The sequence below is a fragment of the Peromyscus californicus genome, unplaced genomic scaffold (genome assembly GCF_007827085.1).
Source record: "Peromyscus californicus insignis strain IS unplaced genomic scaffold, ASM782708v3 Scaffold_19__1_contigs__length_69161282, whole genome shotgun sequence".
Lineage (NCBI taxonomy): Eukaryota > Metazoa > Chordata > Mammalia > Rodentia > Cricetidae > Peromyscus > Peromyscus californicus.
Window position 1 is genome coordinate 12,460,070 of NW_026294491.1, and position 27,966 is coordinate 12,488,035.

At 54.1% G+C, this 27,966-nt stretch overlaps 2 protein-coding genes across 9 annotated transcripts in view; one reads left to right on the forward strand and one right to left on the reverse strand.

Moving 5' to 3' along the window:
* The window catches only part of Rsph14 (radial spoke head 14 homolog), an 80,010-nt gene that overhangs the window by 19,344 nt on the left and 32,700 nt on the right, over positions 1 to 27,966 (forward strand). The window lies entirely within an intron of this gene.
* The window catches only part of Gnaz (G protein subunit alpha z), a 52,481-nt gene that overhangs the window by 2,373 nt on the left and 22,142 nt on the right, over positions 1 to 27,966 (reverse strand). For 4 of the 7 annotated variants that reach the window (XM_052744702.1, XM_052744705.1, XM_052744704.1 and 1 more), the window contains exons 2-3: positions 24,879 to 26,116; positions 23,374 to 23,526 (exon numbers count right to left, since the gene is read on the reverse strand). In XM_052744702.1, coding sequence (XP_052600662.1) covers positions 23,374 to 23,526; positions 24,879 to 25,601 — 876 coding nt within the window. In that variant the 5' untranslated portion in view covers positions 25,602 to 26,116. The remainder of the gene's footprint in view (positions 1 to 23,373; positions 23,527 to 24,878; positions 26,117 to 27,966) is intronic. The other 3 variants (XM_052744707.1, XM_052744709.1, XM_052744706.1) reach the window with 2 other exon arrangements.

The following is a 27,966-nucleotide window of genomic DNA, read 5'->3' on the forward strand; positions in this document are numbered from 1 at the left end:
CAGTCCTAGCTCCTGGGTCTCTCCACACCCACACTCAGAAGCTCAAGCATTCCACGGGGAAGTTATTTCTTCAGTGCGAGTCTGGGTTTCACACAGTCCCCTGAAACCTAAATTCTGCCATGCGGCACCTGTGGAGGGGACAGCCTGTGCTTCTGTAGGCTGGAACGGTTGCTGTCTCTGCACCTTGCCCCCCCCCCCATCCCATTGGATTTATGGGCTCACATGCAGTGGGTGTCCGGCCACGTCTGAGCAGGCAGGCTTGCACATAGAGAGTGAGGGTGACATCGTGGGACAGTCTCTGGTCCCTCCCACTGTTTGCTTCCCTTCTTTTTTGAGGACATGTCATGTGCACAGTGACTTTGGGCCTTAAGGAGCATGTCCAAATGTACTCCCCAGGACATGGACAGATCTTATTTTTAAAACGGGTAACTGTCCCCACCTGGGGTCACTGCTGGTGGAACTAACTGCCCATCCCTTTAAGATAAAGTGAACAAGCCAAGTTCCTGGATAAGCCGAAGCCAGTTTTATATCCTCATCAACCGAGATACCGGTCAGCGAGCGAGGCTGGCATTGACGAGGGGGACACAGGGCACCCGCAGCATCCCCAGCAGTCACAGTGACAATGATGGTGCTTCCGGGCCAGGTTCTGCCTGTGCCACCCTTGCACCTGCCTAGCTCCATCTTACCGATGGAGAGACTGAGCTGCGGAGAGGTAGGAAACGTGCCCCAAGTCCCTCATCAGGGGCTGTGGGCTTGCAGTCTCATGCAAGGGAGTGGCCTGGGGGCAGAGTTCCAGGGTATCACACGGAAACCAGCTTCCCAGGCCCCGTGTTCTCTGAGGCACTGGCTCTGGCTGGAGGAAGCAGATGGGCGGAAAGGGGAGGGTGGTCAGAGGTCCCTGTCATCATCCCGAGACTCGCCCACCAGGAAGACTACGTTTCGCAAATTCACTCTTTGGAGTTGATACAATCAATACAGGAAGACACTCTGGAGAGTGAGTAACCCCAGGTTTTGGCATGGTCTAAATTGACCTTCCCCACTGAGAAACGGAGAGCAGGGTCCCAAGCCCAGCGATGCACGAGGGAGCCAGCACCTTCCTCTGTGGTTGGACCAGACCTGGATGTGATGTTCTGAAAGGGAGATCGGTGGGTGGTGGTCTAGGAATGCTACCTTCTTCTGGGAGAACAATTAGCTCTAATGGATTCCTGGAAAATGCAGTGTAAAAGATGACTGTGGGAACGGAGCTGTCACTTCTCATAGAAATGATGTCATAATTGGGGCTTTTGCTTCTGACTCCAAATTCTGTATCAGATATGGCTATTAGCACATATTCTTCAATTCATCGAGCAGGCAGGCTTGCTGAGCATGTCCTGAGTGCATGGGGCCATGTCTCTCACGCTAGACGGAGGAGGTCTCAGAGCTGTGTGAGCCTTGATATGGATACTGGAATCCATCCAGGGGTGGACTAGGGGGTTTCTCCTGGCCCATAAGGGGGATGGGAAGCACAGAGTTGGGGGGGAAGGTGGTGGCTCCCTTAGCCCTGGTGGGTCACTTGTGATGATGGCAGGAGTGGTCCTTGGATGGAGGTGTTCAGAAAGTGGGATGTGGCTTAGAGGAGGGGCGGAAAGACTCTCTAAAGGTGCTGCAGTAGTGAACAATTGCTGGCCTGGGGTCAGTCCTCTTCAGACCACGCTTGCAGGAAGAGCTCAGTTGTGGAGACCTTTAGGGGTAGCAGTAGTAAGGGTCAAAAGACCATCCCTGAGACTGCCTCAGCTTCTGTGTGCCTAATGGACTCCTTTCTACCCCAGCTGTCTGAACCACTTCCCTGCTGGTGCATCTCTCAGACTTTGGGGACCCTGCATGACTAAGCCTTGCATCTGTCACTCAAGAAATCATGGAACCCGGGCACCTAGCTCACAGGGTGGCAGGCGGCAGCAGGGGTAGGACTAGGTGTCTAGGAAGCACAGGATCTCCCTTTATCTCGGGCTCGGTCCTCCTCACACTCCCAGGCTCCTCTGGCTCTGCTGCAGTTTCAAGCTCAGGTTTTCTGGTGACCCCCTCTATTTTTTAAGGACTGCAGTCTCTTGGGAGATGGTGTGTCTCAAATAACACTTGTCCCCACAGTCGCATCTCCCGGGACCTGCCCAGTAGGATTCAGAAAAGCCTGGGGCAGGGGGAACTGCTGTGCATTGGGCCTGTAAGCTCATGGAGGACACAGGGCTTCAGAGTCATGGCAGTCCCTGAGCCAGACACTTCCTTCTGTCCTCCAGAGATTCCTGATGCTGGGTGTGTTGTCAGTATGTGAGCACCGAAGCTCTGTAAAGTGGATATGCATAACTGCCCTGGGAGCCAATCAAGATGGCTTGTTAGAAAGCACAGCACGGTCAGAGTCGCTCCAGCACACCACCTCTCAATGTGAGGGGCTGGCAAGAGAGGCAGGTACTGCGTCCTGCCTGAATCTGCCCCTAGACGAGAGGCTCTGTGATTGCCTGTGGTCCCAGGGCAGAGGTAGGACAGAGAACCTCAGGCGATCACAATCAGGACCCTGCCCAAAGGAAGCCAACCAGAGGATCCGGTGGCCAGGGAGGGGTCTTGCACTTGGCTCCAAAAGAGCAGCCTTAAGAGGTGTTGGTGGGAGGTCTGGCTTGGTGCCCACCGGATGAGTCCAATGCCATTAGACTCAGTTTCAGAGTGGTAGCCACACTCTTGGAGACTCATGTCTCCCTGCTATCTCAAATCACCACCACTGGAGGAGCTATGCTATTCCCGGCTGTAAGCCTTGAAGCCATGCAACAGAGGAGCGAGTGGGAGGGCTGAAGATGGCCTTTTGCCTGGCCTCCCGGCCTCCTCACTACAGCACTCCTCATCCGTTCATATTCTGCTTTTCTTGTAGGGCATCTTCTTCTGTGAGGCTGCTCCCTACCTCCCTAAACCTTCCAGCTGTGCCCTACTCAGTCTGTGAGGTATCTTATTTCTCACGTCTTCTCCATTTACATCTGCTTGGCTTCATGGGTCATAGCTGCTTCTCGGGGCGGTATGGTGGGGACTTTCACTGCACCCCTAGTCTTGTAGCAATGACTCCACCAGCCCAACACAACATGTTTCCTTTTGATCCTGGAATCTGAGGAGCTGCAAGCAAGCCAGAGCCCACTTGCTGGGGTGGAAGTGGGGATGGGGAGGCTTTCTCCTTTTACACATGGACCGAGCCCTACGGTACTATTGACTTGCCAGAGCTCGGTAAAGAATCACTAATACTCTCTTCTGGCAGGACATCTCCCTTACCTTTACCTCTCCAGCCACCAATGGTGCCGCCATGGTGGAAGTACTATGGTCAGTAGTTACCATGAGGCCAGCCAGGGCTTAACCACTCAGCTCTCTGAAGGGCTCTTTCACTATGGAAATTGACATTTTCTAGGAGGCTGGGGTTCATCTGAACATTCGTTTATATAAATAACACAGAGCATATGATGCTGACAGAAGCCTGTGCAATGTGGGAATGTGGGAATCTTACTGCTTGGTGGTGGGAACCAGTGATTTGTAGCAAGCCATGTCAGCCACACCGAGGCTAGGTAACAGTCCCCAGGGTGGGCTGCAGCTGTATCTTGGACATTTGTGACATGTCTAGATGGCTCTAAATGTACTCAATGCCACATATCCTCTTTTACCCCAGGGTGGGGCTCTCCTGCACTTGGATTTCTTACAAGGGGGTAGAGGGGACCTTCAAGCACGTTGGCCTGAGAATCTAGGGGTCTTCTTTCCCGGTACAGCCTCCAGGGGCCAGCACCTATGGTAGCCGAACCAAGACTGGCTCCTGGAATGATTTTTTTTCAAGAAGGCCAGTCGCCGGGGTAAGCTTGCGTCAGGTTGGCCATTTGGTTCCCTCTCCTCACACCTGGTGACACACAGTGGCAGATGTCCCTGGTTATGCATACAAGGTCTGGGGCTCATTTTTAATAGCATCCTTCTGTAGCCTCTCTGCATCCCGACTGAGCTTCTAAGGATAATATCTGGACCTTTGTGATGGCTGTTCTCCCACTCTATTCCCACCTCCCATAACTCATTTGGAATCCACTGTCCCACACCGGCCGGCCCTAGCACTCCGAACACCACTCTCTGTCCCCTGTCACACTCTGGGCGGGATGCCAACTTGTCAGTGTCTCGCCCCCTTCACCTGTGATAAGAGGTTGAGGTCAGCAGCTCCCAAAGATGAGATTTTTTTTTTTTAAACCAATCAAACATGAGTACACACATAATCTGGAGTTCATGCGGGACCCAAGTCCTTCACCTACGTCCGAGGCCTTGGTTTTCCACTTGGCACATGCCCAGATGTGCCTGGCCAGATAGCTCACCACACAGGCCCCAGGGGCGGGCTTGCAGCCTTCCTTCCACGTGAAAGAACGAACAGCTTTGCTGTCAAAGCCGTAAAGTTCTTGAACTGGCTGGCTCTGGGTGTCATCTTGACACAACCGAGAGCCAGTAGTGAGGCGGGAGCCTCCGTTGAGGAAATGCCTCCATGAGGTCCCGCTGTAAGGCGTTTTCTCAATTAGTGATCCGTGGGGCAATGCCCAGCTTGTGGTGGGTGGTGCCATCCCTGGGCTGCTGGTCCTGGGTTCTTTAAGAAAGCAGGCTGAGCAAGCCAGGGGAAGCAAACCAGTGAGCAGCACCCCTCCACGGCCTCTGCTTCAGCTCCTGCCTCCAGGTTCCTGCCCTGCCTGAGTTCCTGTTCTGACTTCCTCCAGTGATCTGGAAGCATGAGCCAAATAAACCCTTTTCTCCCCAGCTTGCTTTCTGGTCATGGTGTTTCATCACAGCAACAGAAACCCTAGCTCAGACAATTCTCAAGATGAACAACCTTGTTTTATATCAAGTTAACTGGACTTCAGCTTCCTCTTAGAGCTGAAAAGATGCCCCAATCCTTGAGAGGCGGGACTGCTGGTTTGAGGCCAGCCTGGACTACATAGCAAGACTCTGTCTAAAGAAAAATAAAAGGCTTCTACGCCCCCAACACCATCCACTAAAAAAAGTCTCAGTTAAAAGAGCAGCAAAGCTGTTCTCATCCCCTGACCTAAGGAATAGCTCCTTTTCTGGAGGTCCCATGAGTGCAGTAAGGAAGGAGGTGGCTAAGTCTTGATGTTTGGTAATGCGCTGTGCTCCTCCGGGGCCCACACGCACTTGGTGAATCTCTGCCTGGGAAGCCAACAATCACCCCTACCCCGAGAGTGGTGGTAGCACAGGCCTTTTCTGCATAGGGATGCTCTCCCCATCAGGATTCCCAACAACCCTTCTTGGGGACCCAGCACATCCCAGCTTCCTCTGGCTTCCATCTGCATGTAGACAGTCCTTCAGATACTGGTCCAGACTAATCCTTTCCCAACCCATTCCCCCATTTGTGTAAACACTCCTGTAGTGGGTACCCCTAGTTCATGTAGCCCATGGTCATACTGCTTTGGGGAAGCCAAGCGTAAACATCTACTCATGTGCCCCTGTACCCAGGCTCAGGTAACTGCTAGTGGCTGGGATTTCTGCCAACAGCGAGAATGAACTGAGTAACACATGGCTCACGGCAACAGGGGGCATTTCAGCTGGGCTTTGTGGCTGAGGGGCCTAGTCACCTGTGAGAGTACTGTGAGGGGATGTGGTGTCAGGACCAGCTGGGTGGGGAGACAGAGACTCTCCTGCTCTGGGCTACCATTTTCCTCATCTCTAGGTCAAATTAGTTCTGGTACAGTTTGGGAAGTTCAAGTCAGCCTGTGGTAGAAAAGCCCAGAATATTTTTCATAGAATAATGAATTCAGCTTTTTACCCTACAAGTGGGGCTGGTCTGGGTCATGAATGAGCTCCATTCACCAGACTGTCAATCCTGCAGTTGGCAGGGCTGACCCAGTCACAGCAACAAACTGCCAGTCTTGGGGGCAGTGCCCGGATGGGAGGGGCTTCACTGGTTTCACTGGATTCATACTGGTGTTCTTCACCGAGTGACAGCTAAGCTTCTGGGATTTCCACTGTAGGGAAAGGCTTGGGAATGCTAATGTGAGGGGCTGTCTACTAGATGGCAGTATGGCTTGAGGGCCACAGGAGCTGCTGACCCACACCATGACCAAGTCCAGTCCCGGTCAGTACTCTTGGTGTAGAACTGATTTCTTTACACTGTCTAGAGAAATGGGAAAGGGCCAGAGCCCTGTGCTCTGTGCATTCAGTGGGCAGGGGAGATCTCAGTCACTTCCCTGAACTGTCCTGAGCTCTACAGAGAGAACTTCTCTAGCAGGGAGTGGGTGGGTCGACTTCACCCTCAGGTCTCAGTAGGTCCCCAGAATGGAGGAGCTTGTGAAAATAGCTTGTCTCTAAAGAGAAGGTCTTCCAGGCAAGTGAAAAATGTCTATTTCTCCTCCAAGCAAAGAAGAATAGAAGTGTGGTCTAGCTGGCTGAGGAGATCGCCAACAGGCTTCAAGGAAGCAAGTGCAATGTCCCTCACCCCTGGACTTTATGGCAAAGAGGCCAGTCTGGCCAACAATGCAGGGGGCTGGGGAGCTTAGTTTATGTCACCCTGGACAGTCCTTTTTGGCTCTGAGAGCATTAGGCGGGGTCTCAGAGGCACAAGATCCCGGCCTGAACTTATCCCCAAGCCAATGAGTTAGAAGCAGGAGTCAGTTCCATGTGGTGACAATTTGGATCTTGATGGAATGGAGGTAGTGTTGAAGAACTGGGGTAGGACCCATGCAGGAGGAGGCTGGGACCAGGGCAGCCTCCTTATACAAAAGGGAAGATGTTCCAGAGCCCCATTTCATCACACTCGGAACACCCTGTTCTAACATAGAGCAAACCTCAGCAGCATGGAAGCTGACACGGCTGGGCCATGTCCTGGTCATGGCTGGCCTTGACCTAGGGTGCCTGTCAAGGAGTGACATCTTACAGGGTCTTCAGTGGACTGTGCAGAATGGGAAGCTGGTTCAGCGATCCCTGTGGGCCAGCTTGGGCATTAACATTTGATTCTGGGGGATTTTTTTTTTTCCGTTGCTGGTGTGGGCCATTCAGCTCTGGGGACTCCCAGTGTATGCCTACTGCCATGTCTCAAGTCCTCCCCAAACCGATGCGCATGCTTCAGGGTTTGGTCCCATTGGACCTCTCGAGCCCCCTCTACCAGGCTCCCGTTCTAGCCATTCTGGCTGCAGTGTGTTCCCGCCCTGCACATGCGCTCAGTTTCCTCTCTTTCCCAGGACCCTCTTCTTAGCTTTGAGCCTGTGCTACTATCTCCAGAGGTGCGGGGCATTTTCCCACCAACCCCACCACTCCCCAGAGTTTTCTTGAGTGCGAGCAGCAGGAAATATTAGATAGAAGGATTTAGAGTGTGGAGATAAACAGACAGAAAATACAGAATAGCCTCGAGAGGGCCTGGAACCTTTTCCAACAGGCCCTGACTGTCTCTGCCCTAAGGCATTTATAGAAATGACAAGGGGTGGAGCAAAAGACCCCCCCACCTCCAGCACAGCCAAGTGCAGACCATCTCAGACACCTGCACTCAGGCCCATGGTCCTAATCATCCTCTCTATGCAGACCTGCTGAGTAAAGCCACTAGGAACCGGAAAACGGGCTCCCACACAGAGGTGTCTTTCAGTTCCACATGGTTCGATCCAGGGCGCTTGGCCGTATCTGAGTATCTTTCTCTCCCTCGGTCTAGACTGCAGGTCTCTTGCCCTTAGCGTCAATGGTTATGGACATCTGGCCACACATCCTGTCTTGTTGGTTTGGATGTGCAATGTCTCCCATAGGCTCAGGCGTTTGAACACTTGGTCCCCAGCCGGGAGTGCTGTTTGGGAAGGTTGTCAAGGCATATGAAGTGGAGCCTTGATGGAAGAGGTGGCTCACAGGGGTGGGCCTCCCTCGACGTCCCCACTTGGCTTCCTGGGTGTGGATGCAATGTGACCAGCCAGCCTCGGGCTCCAGGCACCATACCTTCCCTGCCTGCTGCCTGCCACATCTTCTCTGCCATGGCCCCACCATGGTGGACTGTGTCCCTTGGGAGCTGTAAGTCAAATCAAACCCTTTCTCCCGTAGGTTAAAGAAACTGAGGCGCTTCCAGAGTCTGCCATGCTCTGTGATCAGAAGCCTCAGGTTTGGAAACAATGGGGTTAGATCTGAAACAGCTCACTGCTGTTGGGACCTGGGACCATTACAGGGACTGTCCCTAATATTAGTTGCTGAGAAGCTTCTGTTGGGCATGACTCTGCTGGCTTCTTGGAGGAAAGGGCCTGTACATGCCAGGCAAGTGTTCTGAGTCACATTTCATTCACCACCAGTCTGCAGCGAGACTCTGTCACCTCCTACATTCCAGATCATAGCTCTTGCCTTAGTGAAACAGAGTACTCAACTTGGATCCTCCAGCAACCTGGACTGGATTGTGTTTCCGAGAAGTTGGTCTTGGACTGGGCACTAAACCCTTCACTTCTTCTGAGACCTCTCTCCAGGTCCCATGACACCCCCTTGGATGCCAGGCTTGTCAGCCAGGCCCCTGAAACTTTTCAAGGTGCCAGGGTCTCCTTTCACGGACAGACTAGCCTAAGTCCAGTACACTCACTCACTTGCTGGTCTGAAGATCTGTGGCTGCAGTTCCTATCTGGTAGCTGGCTGGTTCTGCCACTCTCTCCTGCTTTAGAGCCATGGGGGAGGTTACTATCCATGCTCTGGTGGCCTCAAGGAGCTTAGAAGACAAGAGGAGTGAGGCGAGAGACACTGAGGGGAAGTCAGCTGAAACCTAAGCAGGCATCACGGCACCGCTTCCTGGCAGCAACATGCGGTTGGGGAGGCATCAGTCATCTGCCTAGGGGCCAGATGCATGGTTCTCCCCAGACAGTGCCAGCTACTGGCTGCTGGCTTCCCTATTTCAGCCTGTCTTCTCAGTGAAGTGGCTCCCGGTGGGCAGGGCCTGTATATTTACCCCAGTGCCGGGATGGAATGCTAGCTAACCCTAACAGAGACAAGGCAGCTGTGCCTCTGGCCCTGCTGCTCACAGGGAGGCTCCCGGGCAAACTGGGCACACCAGCCACATTCAAGCGTGTGGTAGCCCCTTGGGTCTCTCTCAGCACTGAACTGCTGGAAGGTGGTAATAGCAGCTGTCACACAGGGCCAGCTGCCCCTCCCTCTGTTCAGTTTAGCACCCAGACTCTCAGTAGACGGATTGCTGTTTCCATGACAACTGGAGAGGACGCCTCCACCCTCCGTCTCACATAGCAATAAAGCCCAAAGACGGGAGGAGGCTGCACATCTTAGCCCAATATATCCACTTGGGGGTAGTAGAAGGCGGGCCTTTGGGAGGTGGGGGACCTGATTTTCCCTTCATCCCTTTGAGGGAGCTCTCTTGGCTCACTCTGGTCTGAGAAACAGGCCAGTACTGTTAAGATAGAAGGTTCCTCTGGTGACATGCTCCTAAAGGAGTATCCACTGGTGGGGAGGCGTCCTGATGTGACACAGGGATCCAGGCCCAGGGAGAGGAGTCGTGGTGGGGATCCTTGAGGCATTCCTATTTTATAGACTCAACAGACCTCCACCTCCGCCCAGACCCCCACCCTGCACCATGGAGAGTCCCGTACAGACTGGATCACCTTCAGGCTTGGTCACAGATACTGGCCTCGGGGGAACTGGGATGTATCTGGAGACGGAGAGGATGCCTGGGGACTTGTTTCCAGTCCAGTCTGGTTAGCACACTCTTCCCCCTGCAAAGTTAGACGCTGCTTCGACAACCTGGAGAACTGGATCAGGGAGGCTAACGACTCAGTGAGCCCGATTGCCCTGGAGTCCATCTGTAGGACAGCACAGAATCGGGCCAGTGCAGGGCAGGAGCACGGGGTGAACTGGGGCTAAGGGAGGCCTGCTGCCTACCTACGTGCCGGGTCCCACTTGGGCTCAGAGCCCTCTCCCTCAGGGTGGCCACTTCCACACAACTGTTCCTACACCTCACCTACTCACCAAACCTGGACCTTGCCGATCTGTGGGTGCTCAGGGTACTGAAGCAGATGGTACAACCTGGCCTGCTGTTCCGGCTCCAAGGGCCTGGCTCACAGCCCCTATTCCCATTCTGCCTGCCCACCACTTGCTTGGCTCCGCACACTACCTTATTTTTGTCTTCGGGATCTGCCGCAGGCTTCCCAAGCAGAGACCCTGCCTACCCTTCAATCTCAGGTCCCTCCCATTCAGTTCAGTATCCCTTTTATGAGAACGCTTCTACTCGACTTCCATTTTTAGGGCTTTGAGTAGTATATGGGGAGGGGCCTGGAAGAGTAGGAGCTAGTCCCTGCTTGAGGGATAGACAGGAGCAATAAGCAAAATCACCTTCCGAGAACCGAGTCCTTCAGAGGACACATACATACACTACCAGCTGTCCAGAAAGACAGGAAACAAATGTTGAGTGTGGCCGGCCAGGCAGTAGCACACCGACTAGGCGTAGCTAGCACTGAGGATCAGGCCTGGGCTGGGGCAGCAGTCTGAGCTATCGGTGGAGTCTCTGGTGGGGAGCAACCTCCCTGTGTGTGCCTTGTGAGCACCCTCCAGAGGCTTCCATCTCTGGTTAACATATTTCCTGCCTCTTCCATGTGCTCACTTCCCTCAAAAGTGGCCTCTGCCATAATGTCTTTCTGCATGCAGTGCTCTTGCTCTGAGTGCCCACAGCTGGCTGGCCTACTGAATCCCGCCTCTAAAGTTTTTACAGGTCGTAACCTCAACCTCTTAGCACTGGGATGCTTTTAGCACCGTTCAGACCATGTTCTCGTCGGTGCTCATCATTTGCCCACATTCATGACCGACTGACTGTCTTGGGACCTGCTCTCCTTAACTTGGGGGCAATCTTCAGACAGGGCCAGATGGCATCTGGAGTGGCAGCTATGTTGCAGGTGGGGGTCAGGGTAGGGGTGAGGGTAAGTTAGGGTGAAAGTAAGCTTGGGTGCTTGGCTTGCCCACTCTGTGCCCCTACTCTTGGGCATGGCATACAGATGACAGGGGTGGTATCGGGAGGAGCCCCAACATTTCTGTGAGGATATCTAGGTTGTGTTTTGGGGAGGTGACAGGTACCCAAATGAGGCCTTGAAAGTGTGGGATTGGGACTTCCGGTCCGTAGCAGCCTAGCTTCCCAGTGACAGGTGGCCTTCATCTTATGTCACTACAGCTCTGATGCTCAGAGGGTCGGCAGATAAGAGACTAGAAAGGGGCAGGGGAGGGCACTCAGCTTTAAAACGACTGGGAACTGGCTGATCCCGTATCTCGGCGGGTGAAGTCTCAGGTTTCGTATTTGTGAATTGACACTCTCTGGTCAGTCCCCTGGGCTCTGTGTACAGATGCTCGAGACCCAGCTCTGTGTCTCTGCCCCTCTTGCTGGGTGTCCTGTGCATCCTGCTGGGAAACCTGCATGGACCAGATGCCCAGCCCAGCTGCAGCCTCCACCTGCAGGCAGATAGCCCTGAACCCCCAGGAGCCACTTGGATTCTGTGGTACAGGAGGGTTAGCAGTGAGGGCGACTCCAGCTTGTAAAGCCAGACATTCTGGACGTCTAGTGTTCTCCGGCTTTCCTTTCCTTGGGTCTGTTCTCATCCAGTCCCCTTTACCTTCTCTTCTCCCAGCGGCTGCCTCTCCCCGACTAAGGGCTCTCTGTCTGTCACCTAGGCAAACTGGGGGAGAGCTACCTAGTTTACAGAGGACTTTGGGAGAAGCTCTCTGCTCGGCAGCAAACGAGATTTCCCTGGACTGGTGTAACCTGAGCAAGTCCAGAAGTCAACCTCTGCTTACCCACGTCCCTCCCAGTGCCCAGTGACAAGTGCCTTGTTCACAGAAACAGTACACGCCAGGCTACCACTTCAAACAGCAAAGGCTGTTTAAACAAGATAAGAGGCCCATGGGTAAAGCTATACCTCGGGCTCTCATAACACGGGACGCTCTCGTCCTGAACCTGCCAGGAACAGCAGGAACTACTACACTTCCTGCCTCACGTAGCAGGTGAGCCTCTGGCCACCTCCTGTTTACCTGTATAATGTGGAGGGGGCTGGGGTGACCCTAAATGGTAATAATAGAAGCCACCACCCAATCCTGCCCAGTCCCTGAGTAGTGGCCAGTGAAGGATCCTCATTGGGATATCTATACATTCGGAGGCCCCTGACTCTGCAACCAGGGAAATATCTGCACTTGGAACCCAAGTGTCTGTATCTGTGAGGTGGGGGCCACCCCTGGCTGGGCTAGGGGCTCACAGGCTGCAGGAGCAGTGCTCCGGTATACGACCTGGGGCAGGCTCTGTGCCATCTGCTCCTGGCTACTGCCCTTCTGTTTCTATTTATTCTGTCCCCAGTAAAACCCCACAGATCTCTCTCCACATCCTTCTGCACGGAGAGCTCGGAGCCCACGATGTTCCATGTGAATTGCCCTAGATACCGAGGAGTTGGATGAGGGGCTTGGGAGGTCAGAATTGTACTGTTGGGTCAGCCTGGACCTGGGCCATCCAGATGGACACAGGTGGCCACATGACACACTAGGATGACTGCCAGGCTGCAGTCCTACCAACCCTCAGATCCCACTGTTAGCTAGAGAGAGATGCCTACAGTACCTGACCGTTTGTTTGTTTGTTTGTTTTTTAACTTACCTGATAGCGCTCTCTAGGGGTATGAATACAGCCATCGGACAGTGCCCTGTTTAGTCAGTGGCCTCTCAGCAGTAGGCCTAGTACCCCACAAGTCACCCTGTTCTGCCTTTCGTTTTTAGTGGATCTCAGAACCAATGACAGACAAGTTCTCAGGGCCTGGTGACTCTTTCTGCCTTGACAGGTGTTGGTTCAAGTCCCAGGGGAGGAAGAATCCCGCAGTACGACATGGGCAATGGGCATCATATAACCATCATATATCCCAGAGGTTGTGATTTAGGGATGCTCTAAGACTCCTAGGTCTAGAACAGAAAATTCCCACAAGATGCTAGGCATATTTACTCCAAGAGGAGCTGGAGCACCAAGTCCTGTTCCACTGTCCATGCCCAGCAGGCCAGAAGGATGGGGATGGGGGATGGGGGGGGAATGCTAGCCACTAACAGGAAGTTAGTTAATGGACACCAGGAAGCAAGGATCTTATAGACTGGGGACTGTCAATACAGATGCAGGCCCGTGAAGCAAACTAGTGCACAAGGCCCCTCCTGTTTGTTCTCCAGGGGACACCTGGGACTTACAGCTCAGCACATCTCCTGGACGGCTCAGCAGGTACATGCTTAGCAGCAGAGATTTCCCCCACCCCCACCCCCCATAGGCACCAAAGCTTGTGAAATCCTTCGCAGTAGGACTGGGCCATTCCTTTGAGGAACAAGAGAAACTGGGGATAAAGAGAGATCCCAGTGGGGGAATGTCTGCTTATGGCCTACAGGATGGGTTTCAGCAATGCTCATCCTTTATGAGAAAAGAAAGAGTACTTAGGTCACCTGATGTCACCTGCAGGATACTGGGGGAGGGTGATGCTGTAGCAAGTTCCACTCTGTCTAAACTCCAGTTAAGGTGACAGAGCTTCTTTGAGCAGAATGCACATGGCAGTCACAGAAGCCAGATGTAACTTACTCTCTGGGTCTCTGGTAAGACCAGGACAGGGGCCTGGAGCCTGGGATGTTTGCTCCTGACTCCAGTATCCATTACTACACACGCTGAGGAAAAGGCCACATCCTGCCCTGAATACAGCAGCTGCCCAGCTCTAGGGACAATGAGTTGGTAGGAGACCTGAACTTACTTGCTTTTCTTAATTCATCTATTTATTTTACATCCCGGCCTCAGCCTCACCCCATCCTCCCCTCCAAGTCCCCCTCCTCCATTCCCTCCCCCCACACCCCAATCCCCTCCTCTTCCATCTCCATCTAAGAAAGGGCAGGTCTCCCATGAGTACCAACAAAACATGGCATATCAAGTTACAGTAAGACTAAGCACCTCCCCATGTATTAAGGCTGGGCAAGGTGACCCCGTATAAGGAGTAAGGTCCCAAAACCCAGTAAAAGAGTCGGAGACAGCCTCTGTTCCCACTGTTGGGAGTCCCACAAGAGGACCAAGCTACACAACTGTCACATATATGCAGAGGGCCTAGGTCAGTCCCATGCAGGCTCCTTGGCTGTTGGTTCAGTCTCTGTGAGCCCAGGTTAGTTGATTATGTGAGCCTTCCCATGGCGTCCTTGATCCCTCTGACTCCCACACTCCTTTAGGAGACCTCAGCTTTAATACTGTCTCTTTGGAGGAACTGCCAGAGTACACAGTGGGATGAAGGACCAAGGACAAGGCTTCCTGCTTCTCCTGATTACAACCTCCGCATTCTTGGCCAATGATTTAGTGCACACATAGGCAGAGCAGCCAGGTTGTGCAGGAATTCTGATGCAAGGTAGGGTCACCCCCCAGTGTTTACAGTGGCAGGGACTGTCATACCTGTAGAGGCAACAGACTAAGGGCTCCTGGGCTATCTGTTTTGTTTTCTCTCTGGGCCTCAGCGGTTAGGAAAGGAACCTGGGCCAACGCTGAAGACTCTTTGCCTTCTGGATAGTGATCAAGGCTTGCTTGAACTTAAGGCCATGCTTTAGGATGTCATGGTTATATTGCAGGCTGCCACCTTCTGGAATGTTTTAAGAACCGCAGAGTAGACCCTTAGGCCATGAGCAGCAATTGAAAAAACAAACAAACAAACAACAAACAGATGAAAAGAGAAAGCTCCCTTCATGTCGTTGTGGCTGCTCTCATGGATGTGCTCCACGGTTCTTAGCATGTGACAATACTCATCCACCTCAATATCTTCCAAGTACTCTCGGCCTAGTTACTGAACACTGTTCTCACCCTGGTTTATCGGCAAGGTCCTGAACCCACACACTTCACCCGGAGGAACCCTCGGTTCGTCCTGGGTGGTACCCAAATACCTAACCTACCTCCAATCCTGTGCATCCTGAGTTTAACCACTGTGTGACCCTATCCTTCCGGAGCAGGCAGTGTTTCGGAAAGCAAGAGAAATCCCAGAGCACCACTCAGGCTGGGGCAGTCACGACAAAGGAATCACCATGAACCAACGACAAGGCTGATGCTGAGAGTATTCTGGGGTGGTCTGGACAGAAATGGGCCAGGGAAAAAGCTCCAATAGGGCCAGGGCAGGAGAGGACACTGATGACCCTCTCAGCTATGGAAGGCAGACAGCATGGATGCCCTGGCAACAGGGCCCAGGGCAGAGCAGCCACAGCGCACGGCAAGGACAGGTCCATAGTCCAGGTTGCTCATCAGGATGTGGCCTTGGCCCTGCTAAGTCCAGGCTGGGTCACTCAGGGCCTCCTGCTGTGCTATAGGCATGAGTTATAGCAGGCAATGACCATGTCAGAGCAAAGCGCTCCATCTCAGGCTTTCTGTCCACATCTTCCACAAGCACCTTTCTCACTTCCGGTCACAAAGGTCGGGTGAGCTTGTCTCCGCTAAGGCTACACTGGAGCCAGGGGCAGTATCCAACTCTGTTGCCAGACTCTCGCCTCCTGTCTTTGGTTGGCTAGGTGAGGCTCAAAGAGAGGCAGGAGCTGTGCCTGGAGCCTTTCAGGCATGATCATCGCGTTTTAGTCGGTCTCGCTTGTTGTGGGTGGGAAGCCACATCCAAACCACGGCTTGCCTCTGTATCATTTCCAGGACGCTACTTTTGCCTAGACTGTGGCCTAGCTTGGGTGGTACCCTGACATTCCATCTGCTTTCTCATCACTGCCTACTCTGAGAGGACAGGCTCACACCACCATAGTGTAATCCAGGTAAGGACAGGATCAGACGTGGATGAGGCTTTGGGGTTCCTGAGATGGAGCAATATTTTGTTTGACCCACACAACATGAAGGCCAAGAATTCTTCCAGGCAGGACACACAGCTCAGAGCTCGTAGCTTCTGAGGACCATCAAGCAGAAGGTCACACGTATTCAGTTTTAGAATGCTGGGTCAGGACATCTAGCCCACCCTGCAGAGCAGGGCATGCTTTTCTCAGGGGCACAGCTGGCCAGGGAAAGTTGTGCAGGGCTATGGCCCTAGGTCTGAGAACCTTAGGACATGAGGCCCAGGGACTTGGGCACATAGTAGTTTTATTACTAATAAAACTAGATACATGAGAGACCTTGACTTGGGAAATGTGGGGTTGGGGAGGGAAGGCTGAGGGGGGAAGGCTGGGGGGTGGGAAGAAGGGGGAATCTGTGGTTGGTATGTAAAGTGAATAGACAATTTCTTAATATTAAAAAGAGAGAGAGAGAGAGAAACTAGATACAGTGCAAGAGCTGAAGAGACACTTACTATGGGGTGCAAGGGGTGAGGCCAAGCTCCTGGCTAGCCTGAATTTGTCCTCTGCCCAATTAGAAGCATGCCCAGGGAGAAGGAGCGCCTATCATCATACCCTCACCAACAATGGGTGTCTCCTTTAGATATCCAGGGAGACTCACAGAGGGACAAAGAAGGGACTGTTTCCTGTCAGTACAGAAGCCTTTCTGCCCAGGAGGTGGACCTAAGTGTCCTGACCATTCTTTACCTACTCTTCTGCCATTCAAGGCCAGTCAAGGATCTCTCCTGGGTGTGGCAGATCTAATACCCACCCTGATCATCAGGAGCCCATGCCCCCAAGCCAGGGAGAGCTCAAGGCTTTCCTTCACCACCCTAGAGTCTCTTCTTGTTAAGTGGGAAAACTGTTTTTCAGTTCTTGGATTATATAAATCCCTTAAAACAATAATAATCTGTGTCTTAAAGCCCAGAGTTGTTCTGATGTGTACATAATGAGCAGGACTAATGCGCTCAGGAAATTAATTACCCACTGCCCAGGGCAGCGGAGTGGACAGGAGACAGAAGCCTTGAGTCTCTCAGTACAGCTCAGAGCCAGAGCAGGGCATACTCTTTGTGAGTATGCAGCGTGATCACCCTGGCAGCGAGAGTGTGCAGCCTGGGGGTTGAAATCACACCATCCCTGGCTCTGCATCACAGTATTTGGACTACACCTCTCGTCCCTGGCAGGGCTAGCACTAGATGCAATGGGACTTTGTCCTGCTTCACCATTCCTTGACCTCAGTACAGGGTGCCATCCAGAACTGTGCTATCCACAGTCCCCAACAGCCTCTCGGTTTCTACCTCCTTTGCCGGTTGCCCCAACACCACCCCACGGCTCTTGGGCTGGATTCTCCCTGGTCCAGATCAGACTGGCATTTGACCTTTGGCCCAGTCTGTTCAGGCCCTGTTGCTGATGTCCTGCTCCCTCCACTCTCCTGCAAGCTGTTTCCAAGGCAGAAGGACCCCCTCCTGACTTGTCCAGCCCAGGCCAGCTGTTTCAGAGGGTTTCCACAGACCCTCTCAGGGGCTCCTTAATGCCATCTCCTCGTCGCTCAGGAGAGGAGGAACATGATGACTGCCATGTCCCTATGTTGTGAGCTCACTGGACTGGGGCCCTGCACATTCTAGGTGACTACTTTCCTGAATGATGCCACAGGATTTGGCTCTCTCTCGGATGGAGGAGAGCCCACAGGTCTCAGGTTAGCTTACAGAGAGAAAGCAACAGTCAGTTCTACAGCTGTTTCTCTATGCAGCAGAGTTCTCTTAAGTCTGTGAAAAGAGAGCAGCAGTGAGGGCCAGGCAAGGAATTGATGATCCTCCGGCAAATGATGCTTCTTCAGCAGGATAATGTCAGTGGAAATGGTATGTGGCCAGTGGGTCGGGGGAAATCTCCAAGGGACCACGGGGGAGGGTGCAGGCAAGCACACTGCTCTATGCTTCAAAAACATGCAAGTGGTGACGACTCTAATTCATCATCCACTGAGTCTGGCCCCAGCAGGATCTGCCCATGAGAGTATCTTGTCTGTAGACTGTTGGTAAATAACAGCGGGCTGGGTCGGGGAGGGAAATGGGACTGCTGTGTAAAGCTGGTCCATGTCTGTGATGTAATAACTGACACCTGGCCAATCTGAAGCCACCAGTATGTCATGAGACAGCTCAGAACTTCCTGAAGATCAAGTATCGACTCTCGCAAGCTGGGAAAAGCCAGATACAGCTGCCAGATTGGCAGACAGAGGGCTGTTAATGACTTGCTCCTCTGCAAGGGATGAGTACCTGGGACAGGTACTTGCGCCCCCCCGCACCCCCCCACCCCGTTCTTTAAAACTGATCAGCACTCGAAAAGCCAAATTGTTAGGGAGCCCCTTCCCACCCAAACCAAGGCATAAGCTGGCTGTCTTCCTGCTGTGGTATGGGCAACAGTCTCAGAGATCCAAGACCACAGTGCTTGTCTCTCTGTGTGTTCTCTAAAGGTATATGAGGGTTCCTATGGTAGAAATGATGGGATGATAGAGCTGGCACCCTCGGACTGAATCCAAGGAATGGTTTCCAGTGACCCTGTAGGACAGATGATCCGTCATTATGGAGAAAAAGCTGAATTACACAGTTCACAAGGACAAAATGAAGGCGTGATAAATGGATGAGAAGGCCATGTTAGGAGTGCAGAGCTGTCCCATGCAGGTATTTCTAGTGTTCTAGAGGCAAGGAGATGTACTGAGAAACAAGTCCCAACCCCCAGGGCCCCGGCCTGCTGAGGACTCACCAAGAGCCAAAGCCACTGTACAAAGGGGACTGACAGAGTGGCCTTGTCCTTGGAAGCAGCCGGTATGACAAGGAAAGAGGGCCATGAGACCGAGACAGGAGTGTTTGTAGCCTATGTCTCCCTGAGAGCAGATGGAAGGTCTCAGCACAAGTATCTGAAACGCCAGTTGGTAAGCCCAAAGGCTTCATGCCGGGGGGGGGGGGGGGGGTGTCTCCATTTTCTACCCCTCTCCCTATCACAGGCTGAAGACAGCATACTACTGAGGATCAGGTGAAGCCTAGGGTCCTGGGAGAACAGACTCTATCCACTCACTGCCCAGGAGATAGTATGGACAGCTGAGTCCTGCTCACTACCATGCACCTACTTCACCCTGGCCCTTTCTGCCGCCTCTCAGGGCTGTGCCATCTAGGGGGCCCCCAGTCCTTGAGACCCAAGCCCCTCTGCCATGCTACCCCACAAGGTCTGAGCCCTGGTCTCTGTCATCCGAGGGTCAAGATTTGTGGATATCATAAACAAAGTGCAGGGAGTCCACAAGCCTCTCTGGCATGATTCTAAACGCTAGACACTATTGTTGGAGCTGTGTCCTTAACTGGGTCAGGAGAAGGAAGCAGAGTGGGGGACATACTGTACTGAGGATTCCCCAGTTCCTGCTGCTGCTGACTGTTGGGGAGCACGTCAGCCTAGATGGTCACTGGAGTCTCCCATGTGATGTGGGAGCTGACAGGGGAGGGCTATGGCTTGAGTGTGAAATGTCTCACAGGCACGCGTGCCATGACACTCGATGCCCCGCGGCAGTACTCCTTCATGAGGATGTGGAACCGTTCAGATGATGGTTTAACCAGCAGAAGTTGGTGGCTGGCAGGCAGGCCCCGAAGGTGGGATCTGCCAAGATGTGGACAAGCTCCTCTGCAGGTACCTGCTGCCTTAGCCACCACCCGTGTGACGGGGGACTGTACACTCTGGAACGCGAGGCCAACATCAATCTTTCCTCTTGAATTACTCTGCCAGTACTGGGGCACGGGATGCAGATACTTGGAAATATTCGGAGCACTGCCTGGCTGAGGACATTAAGTAACCTGTAAGGTCCCTTCCAATCTAGACTGTGTATGCTAGGAGAGGAACATCATCCATATCTGGCTATTTCCCACTTGGAGCTCCTTCCTGGGACCAGATGTGACCCGCTCCATCATCCCTGGCTTACTGTACGCACCCTGCAGACCTCTCAATAATACCTTTTTTTTTTTTTTAACTCACTGTGTAGACCAGGCTGGCCCCCAACTCACAGAGATCCGCCTGCCTCTGCCTCCTGAGTGCCGGGATTAAATGTGTGCGCCACCACGCCCGGTTCAATACCTCATATTTTAATGAGATGTTTAAATATTTTTTTCCAGGTTGGCCTTTAACCTGTAACCCTGCTTTAGTCTCTTGAGTGCTAGGCTTCCAGGCCTGTGCCACCATCTCTGGCTTAAATTCCTTAAAACATTTCATTTTGAGGGGTTGGAGAGATGGTTCAATGATGATGAAGAGCACTTGCTGCTCTTACAGAGAACCCAGGTCCAGTTCCCAGCACCCACATGGTGGCTCACAACCATCTCTAACTTCAGTGCCAGGGGATCTGACCCCTACTCTGACCTCTGACAGCACCAGGCACACACATGATACACATATGTACACGTAGGCAAAACACTCATACCCATAAAATAAAATAAAATAAAACTCGAGACAGGACTTCATATTAGAACCCTGGCAGGCCCTGAACTCAAGATAATCCTCCTGCCTCTGCTTCCTGAGAGCTAAGATCACAGGTGTGAGCTATTACACATGACTTAAATCCATTAAAAAGAAACTGAACAAGTCTCCTTTCAGTGTACACACGATAAAGCACATGGCAGCTTTAAAACACAGTGGCAGGTCCATACTGTGTATTCGGGACAGTCTCCTAGATACTTTCCTTCCTCTGGGGCACCCATTAGGGAGCAGCACCCATGGGGTCTCCCTCAGGCAAGCTAAAGTGGGGTCCTTGCTCTCTAGCTCCTCCCATGCCTCCCCGTCTCCTACCCACCCCACAGTGCCTGCTGAATGCCTGCTATGGCTGTAGCATAGTAGGCCATGTGAATACTGGCCTGCCCTTGGAATGTTGGGTCTGACCTGTCCGGAAGTGGGAAGGGGCTGCTGACCTGAGAACCGGGACCTAGACAAGGGTCTAGTCTAGGTGGGTGCCGGGAGTGTAGCTGCTGTAGAACCCCCGACCTGCAGAACTTGCACTTCCGCCTAAAGTCTGCACCTGGCTGGTCTCCCGATTCTGCTGACCAGCTCTCTGTCAGGTGAGCATAAGGCCTCCCTGCGGTGAGTCTTGATGAAGCTCAGCTGAACTTGCGGGGCTCAAGTGGCCACCACTGATCCCCCTGGAAAGCAAATGGGGTAACAGCCCTGGCAACTATTGCCTGCTAGCTCTGGAAAGGGGGCAGGTATCCCCGGCAGCGTAAGGGCTCGCAAGAATTAAATAGTTGCTGTGTAAGACTGTCCCTCATGTGCCAATCAAGTCTGCGCTATCAGAAGTTGGCTTATGTTCACTTGTAGTTCTAGTGCCCCCCCCCCGCCCCACCCCAATCAGGCCTTGTACCAGCACAGCAGGCACACAGCAGGCCACTATGGGACTCAGGGTAGTGATCTCTCTGTGGGTTTCTAGATGAGAACATTTGGCACTTTACAGCTATGCCTTTTAATCTGTCCCTTCTGAAGTGTCCCTCTACCATTAAGTGGCTTCCAGTGTCCATTAGCTGATCCGCAAAGGGAGAGGCTAGATGGCAGCTGTCTGCTTCCTTCTACTTCCCCAAGACCTGGTGCCCTGACCTGAGGGCTCCTACAGGCCGTAGCCATGGTCATGGTTCCACATGGGCTGCCAGGGCTGTTTTATTCTGGGTTCACAATCCTCCTGTGGCCACCGGGTGACCTGCATCTGTTATCTGAAGAGGACCAAAGCCTCTACCCTGTGTCTGTGTGAGCCCTGGAGCTGGCTCAGTGAACATCCTCAGATGGGAGGTTGTGAAGGGGGTGGGCAGTCGAGCCCTAGAGTGGCTCCTAAGATCAGTTTGGGGTGGGGTGGCACACAAGAGAAATTCCCGTATGTCCCTGGGATGTGCTTAGCCTCCGGTGGCATCTGGGAGTATACCAAACGGCACTGGGAGCCCACCTGGGTTTGGAGTCTGTAGCTGCCTGTTAAGGTTACAAGGAGGTTGGAGACTCAGAGAGTCTAAAGACCTGTCGAATCCTGGAGAGTGTATGAATCATGGACACACACGGCATGGCTCCCCGTATGTGCCTGTTGCCACACTCCATGGATGTCCTGGAAACCTGCACCTCCAAGGTGCTGCCCTGTGCTCACTGCAGCCCTGGAGCGCCCAGAGCCTGGAGATGCTGAAGCTCTCCTTGGCAACACGCTGACGCTGACGCAGAAACCAGCAGGCGGGCTGGGGGGTGGGGGGTGGGGCAATGGCTCCTTCTCCAGGCATGGGGATGGGAGGGGGGTACCACCAGCTCTAGGAGAGGAAAGGCAAGAGGGCCTTGGAGCTGGGCAGGAAAGGAGAGCTCTGAGGAGCCATGTACACAAGTCTTGACACAGGCCCCAAACTTCACTGAGCTTTTGCAAAAGTGGTGTGGTCTGTTCTTGGCTGAGTCCTTGCTGGGGCTGGGACTTTTAGGGCATTCCAGGAGGGGGAGGAAGCAGCTAGTGGCAGCCGGGTCTCAGCATCTGGCTGGAAGGAGAGAGGTGAGAGGTGCTCACTGTTGGCACAGCCAGGTCTGTGGGGGAGGGGAGAGATCAGAGGAGGGTATTGTCTTTCCTCAGCAGCCTGTTTGTTTTCTATCGTCAGATATTACTGGTGGAGCATGAAAGGTCAGAGCCATTTGGAATCCAGTGAATTTCCAGCTTTGCTAGGGTTTGCCATCAGGAATTTCCTTTTCTGGTGAACAACGCTACTTCCTCAGGCCCAATGGGGATGAGAGAGAGGGGAAGGAGAGAAGAAGAGAGAGGGAGAGAGAGAGAAGGGGGAGCATAAGGGACAGGGGGAGGTAAGGGGAGAGGGTGAGAGATGCAGAGAGGTGAAGGGGAGAGGGAGAAAATGAATGAGAATAAATACGTGTGTGTGTGTGTGTGTGTGTGTGTGTGTGTGTGTGTGTGTGTGTGTGTGTGTGTGTGTGTGTAGGCTCAGCTGCAAACCCCTCCCTTCAGGAAATGCTCTGGTAGACTCAGCCTGGTTTCTCCAAGAGGTGAGCATGGGCCTCACTGAACTCCCTACAGGGATGGACCTGAAAGAGGGCTAGAGATAAGATAGCCACAGAGCTCCACTCAGTCCTCCCAGGGCCTAGCCCCAGGAGCACCCTGCTTACATGGGAGCACCGACCCACACTGTTACAAAGCGCTCAGTGAGGAGGGGAGAGGCCCCAGGCTAGGGCCAGGGAAGGCATTCAGTGACGTTTTGCTTGAGATGAACCTCTGTGACTGGCAGCTACAGCATGGCTGGCCAACCCTCCATCCTACTGTTCCCGTGACCAACCCCAGGCACTACACTTCGCCTGACATCTGGGTCAACCCCAAACTCTGACCGCAGGTAATGTCTCTCTCCTCTGTGAGGATGCCACTTCTAGTTAGAACCACACACGTTGCTGGAGTGGGAACAGCCGGCAACGTTGGACGGGCGAAAACCCTGAAGATGGCTCACTCATAAGACAGATACAGCCTGGACACCACAGGCGGCAACAGGGTCACCTACATCTACAGCTCATCACCTCACTCATTGGGGATAGTATCAATACCTGGCACGGTTCCCAGGGTACCTGGATGCTGGAGGGGAGGGGAAGAGAGCCCTGCCTTCTGTCTTCATGGCCATCGGTCAGGCTACAGGCTCTATGTCCAGAACACTCAGGCATCCAGAGCTGTGGCCAGAGCCTTCCGCCTTCCACAAACACCTTTGGGGGACACAGGCCCAAAGTTAGAGTCCTTGGATGAACTCCAAGAATAGTCATCACTTGCCTAAACAAGCCCAGATGAAAGAAGGCGCCCCATCCTTGCCATTGACCCTGGAGACCAGTGTTCCGAAGTGGAGAGGCTGGACCCCTGTCTCATAGCATGGTGGAGGTGACAGGTTCACAGATTCCTCACGGGCATCACTACCTCCCCCCAGGTAACCACAGCTCCAGGAATCCACAACCTCACTCAGATTCTTAGAGGCTGTAAAGGGAGGCGCTGGGTCTTTGTTTAGTGTGTCTGCCTGGTACAAAAGTTCTACTGAGGAAGACAGGCCCAGAGCAGCCTGCCATCATTTGTCTATCAGGCTTCCACTCCTGCTACTCCTGGGGAGAGTGTAGTAGGTAGCTTGGGCATCTGGCCTTCTGCCTCAGTTGGGTCTGAGCATGCTGGCTACCCTCTCCACGCAAAAGGCCTACGTGTGCTTCCTTGTTCCCCTGCCGCTCCCCCCAGCTCTACCACTGGATCTAGGTCTCCTTCAGGCTGCTTCTCTGGCGGCCCTTCTCACACACTGGTTTCAAGCCTCGGACAAGGGATTCAAAGGACACCAACGAGGCCCTGCAGCCAGCCTATCCACTAAGCCCAAGGCCAGGTCCTGGCACCTTGGATTTAACCCTTCTTAACCAGATCACCGCTAGCCTCTCCAGATCAAGAAGGAATCGTGGCAGGGAGTTGCTGTTCTCAGGATCTCCATGTTAGGTAGTGCTGGTAGGAGCTTAATGGGTTTGCTAAGCTGCCACTCGGCCCACCAGTGACTCCGAGCCAGGCCTTGCCTTCCATGTCCTCAGCGCATGGCACAGACACAATCTAGTCACCCAACTGGGGCCAGGGTGACCTGGAAACCCGGGCAGCGGGGCCAAGCGCTACAAGGGAAGTTCCAAAGTTCCACCCGTAGCTGGCGGAGGGTAGTCAGAGCCGATAAAGGTGGGGGCCCTGCCTGGTGAGCTGTGTGGAGCCTAGGGGTGTGGTGTCATCTGGAAGGGGTCTGAGCAGAGCCATCGAGGTCACAGTGACGTCCCTTGGGCTGGAGGCGTCATGGGGTATTAGCGTGACCCTGCCCACTGGGGTTCACAGCTTGACAGAGGTGCCCCCGAGGCCCAGTGGCATCTGTAAACTCACCGTGCTCCACAGCACACTCCCCTGAGCACAGAACAAGGGGCATGCTCATCCCATCTCAGGGAACCGCTAAAGGCTCCGTGTGGCTGGGTGAGGCTCAGCACCGGTTGCCTCTCTTGGCTCTCACGAGCCCACCTGTTTCCCAGGAACAAACGGTAGGAACCCAGGCTTTACTCACCGTCTGGTTGTCCTCATAGAGCTTCAGGTCATAGCCACTGAGCTCCACACAGAATATGATGGCTGTGACGCCTTCAAAGCAGTGGATCCACTTCTTGCGCTCTGACCTCTGCCCGCCCACGTCCACCATCTTGAAGGTAAGCTCCTTGAAGGTGAACTTGTTCTCCACAATGCCCGTGGTCATGTCCCGAGAGCGGAGGATGTCCTCCACCGTGGGGATGTAGTCAGGTGCCGCGATGCGCTCCAGGTCATTCAGGTAGTAGGCTGCATTGTCCTCCAGGTGGTACTCACTCGAGCGCCCGAAGCAGGCCTGAGCCCCGGGGTCGGCCCACAGCCGTCGCATGACACCCAGCAGCTCGGGTGTGATCTCACCCTTGCTCTCGGCTGGGCCAGTCAGTGCAAAGAGCTGCACAGCATCATAGGCACGGTCAGGGTTGTGGAAATCAATCTTAAGGGCGGCCAGGGCCCGGATGATACGGGTCAGTGAGTCGATGGCGTTGTAGATGATGAGGGGCTTGTACTCCTTGCAAGCGTCCAGGTTGAAACCGCCGCTGTGGATGATCTTCATCTGCTTGACGATGGTGCTCTTGCCCGAGTTGCTGGTGCCCAGCAGGAGAAGTTTGATTTCCCGGCGCTGCCGCTGGCTTTCCGAGCGCAGGTGGCGGTCAATTCTCCGGGACCGCCGCGCTGCCTCTTTTTCCTCTGAGCTTTGCCGACATCCCATGGTCCGGCAGCAGCGGGCCACCCCCTGACACAGAACACAGGATGGGTGCCTCTTCCCCGCCTTTTGCCAAACAAACAGAATGGTCACAGTGAGGGATGCTGAAATGTGTGGGCCGGTGTCACAGGCGGACTCAAGGGAGACAGCTGACCTGGGGGTGCTCAGCACTGGCTTTGGGGCAAGGCCTTCGTGTCACACTGCAATCCCTGCCCCAGTGGCTCTTCTCCTGTGGGCATGGCGCTCAGTGCAGCGGGGGTAGAGACCACACCCTCCCCTCTAGTGACACTCCACCTCCCTGTTCAGCAGTGTGGCCTGATTTGCCGTAGTCATTCCCTGCACTCTGCCACGGTAGGAAGCTGTCCGCTTGCGTCTGCCTAGGCAGTGTCTGCCCAGGCTACTGCTGTCTGGTCGCTGGTTGCTGTGGCGATGCTTCTAAGCACGGCTGGAGGGCCCAGCGCTCCCTGAGGCCCCCCTGCCTCAGGTTGCTCCGGCTCCCTGCCTTGCATCCGGCCCTTCACCTAACGGAAAAAAAGAGAACAGCATGAGCTACCTCCCTGGGCCCACCTCAGGCTGGACAGGGGAAAAGGGGATCAGCCGCCGGGCCTCAGGAAGCACCACAACGGTTCATCAACTTCACAGCCCCTTAAGTGCTTCAGGGTCAGTGCCCAACCCACAGCAAAACAAATATGCTTGGCCAATGCCTTCCACTTGGCCGATCTGCTTGACGCCAGGTGCAGGGGGGACAGGAGTGAGCTGTGCAAAGCTCCTGCCTGCTGCCCACCCCCTGCTCCATGGATTCACTTCTTCTTGCCTCCTGGACCCTGTTGACCTTGTCCCCTCTGAGTCTGTGTGTCTGACTGGGGCTCCACAGTATGATCCCCCGCTGCGGGTGTCCACGATTCCAGGACACAGAGGGAGCTCAGCCCTGTTCTGCTTTACAGTGCAGCCCTGGCTGTGTCCCCCACCGCCTGAAGGAAGCCATGGAAAATGGGGTATCTCCCAACTTTCACCCCTTAACACACAGGGCCAGATGCAGAGAGTGTGTATCGTGTGTCAGGACGGAGCTCCGGCCCCGCTGTCCTTTCCAGGGGGAATCAGCAGATGGGGGCACCATAGGGTCCTGAGCGAGCAATAGCTGGGCACAGTTTTTAAGGGATGGCCAAGGCCTGCAAATGGGGGCGATATGGTGATAATCTGTCTAGGGAGGCAGGGGAGGATAGGGAGGCTCTCAGAAAACTGGGAATCTCCAAGTCCAGGCATGGCTGCTCTGCTCAGGTCCTAGCTAGGTTCAGGCTGAATCTTTCACAGATCCTATCTGGGCCAGAGTGCTAATGAGGAACAGCTGGACTCACAGCTGGAGCCAGTGACACCTGTTGACCACTAGGGGGAAGGTTACCTACTAGATACCTCCCTGACCTGCTGGGTGGCTGGGACAGGTCTCCTCCAGCAGGGGGCTCAGTTCTGTCGCTGACTGGGAGGGAGCCCAGGGTGGCCCCCTGCCATGACACATCTCCTGCCTTCTTTCTTCTGATCTGTCTTTGCTGGGCTATTGTGCCACAGGTACTTTATAACCTAGCTGATGTCCCCGTCCCTGATAGCAGGCTCTGGGGTCGAAGGTCCAAGGCAGACAGAGCTCCTCATCTAGACAAGAGCCTCCCTCTGCCTCCACTCCTAGGGGTGACCAGAATCTGAGACTCAACCTACCCAGCCACCCATGTGCTCCTTCCCCATCTGACTTGGACCCTTAGGAAATGGCAGCCCAGCCCCCATACCGTGCCCCTCTCTGTCCTACCCACACCAGACCCACGGTTTTGACTTTCTCCAGCGGCTGTGGCCTCGGGTCTTCAGGGTGTGAATCTCACTCTTCACACAGCTTTTGGCCAGGTACCCCGTTGCCTCTCAGCACCTTGGATAATTTACTCCACATCTCTGAGCTTGTCCCTCGTGCTCACAGGTATCTGGGAGGAACAGAGCATCTAGCACAGAGCCTGGTACTCTGCAAGTACCAGCCCGTAGCAGTTACCACCCCACTGTCTCAGTCACATCATCACGATATCGTTACCTCCTCAGCCGGAATCCATCTATTCCCCTGCCCTCTCCTCACCGCTGCCTTCACAGCTGCCCTCGGCTGCTGTGTGACATGCATGACCTTCTGTACTGATGCTGCCTGCCTTCTTCCCCTGGCAAGGAGCGCTAAGTGAGCAGCCCCCCACCCCCGGCTTCACCGCCACCACGAGCAGAGCAGTGCTCAGTGCACAGCGGCCCCCAAGCGGGTGCTGGAGTAGGAGGAGGAAGGGAAGGAAGGGAAGGTTAAGGGACTTCTCCACTTCTCGGCAGTCCCGCCTGAGCAGCCACGAAGGAGTGTGCC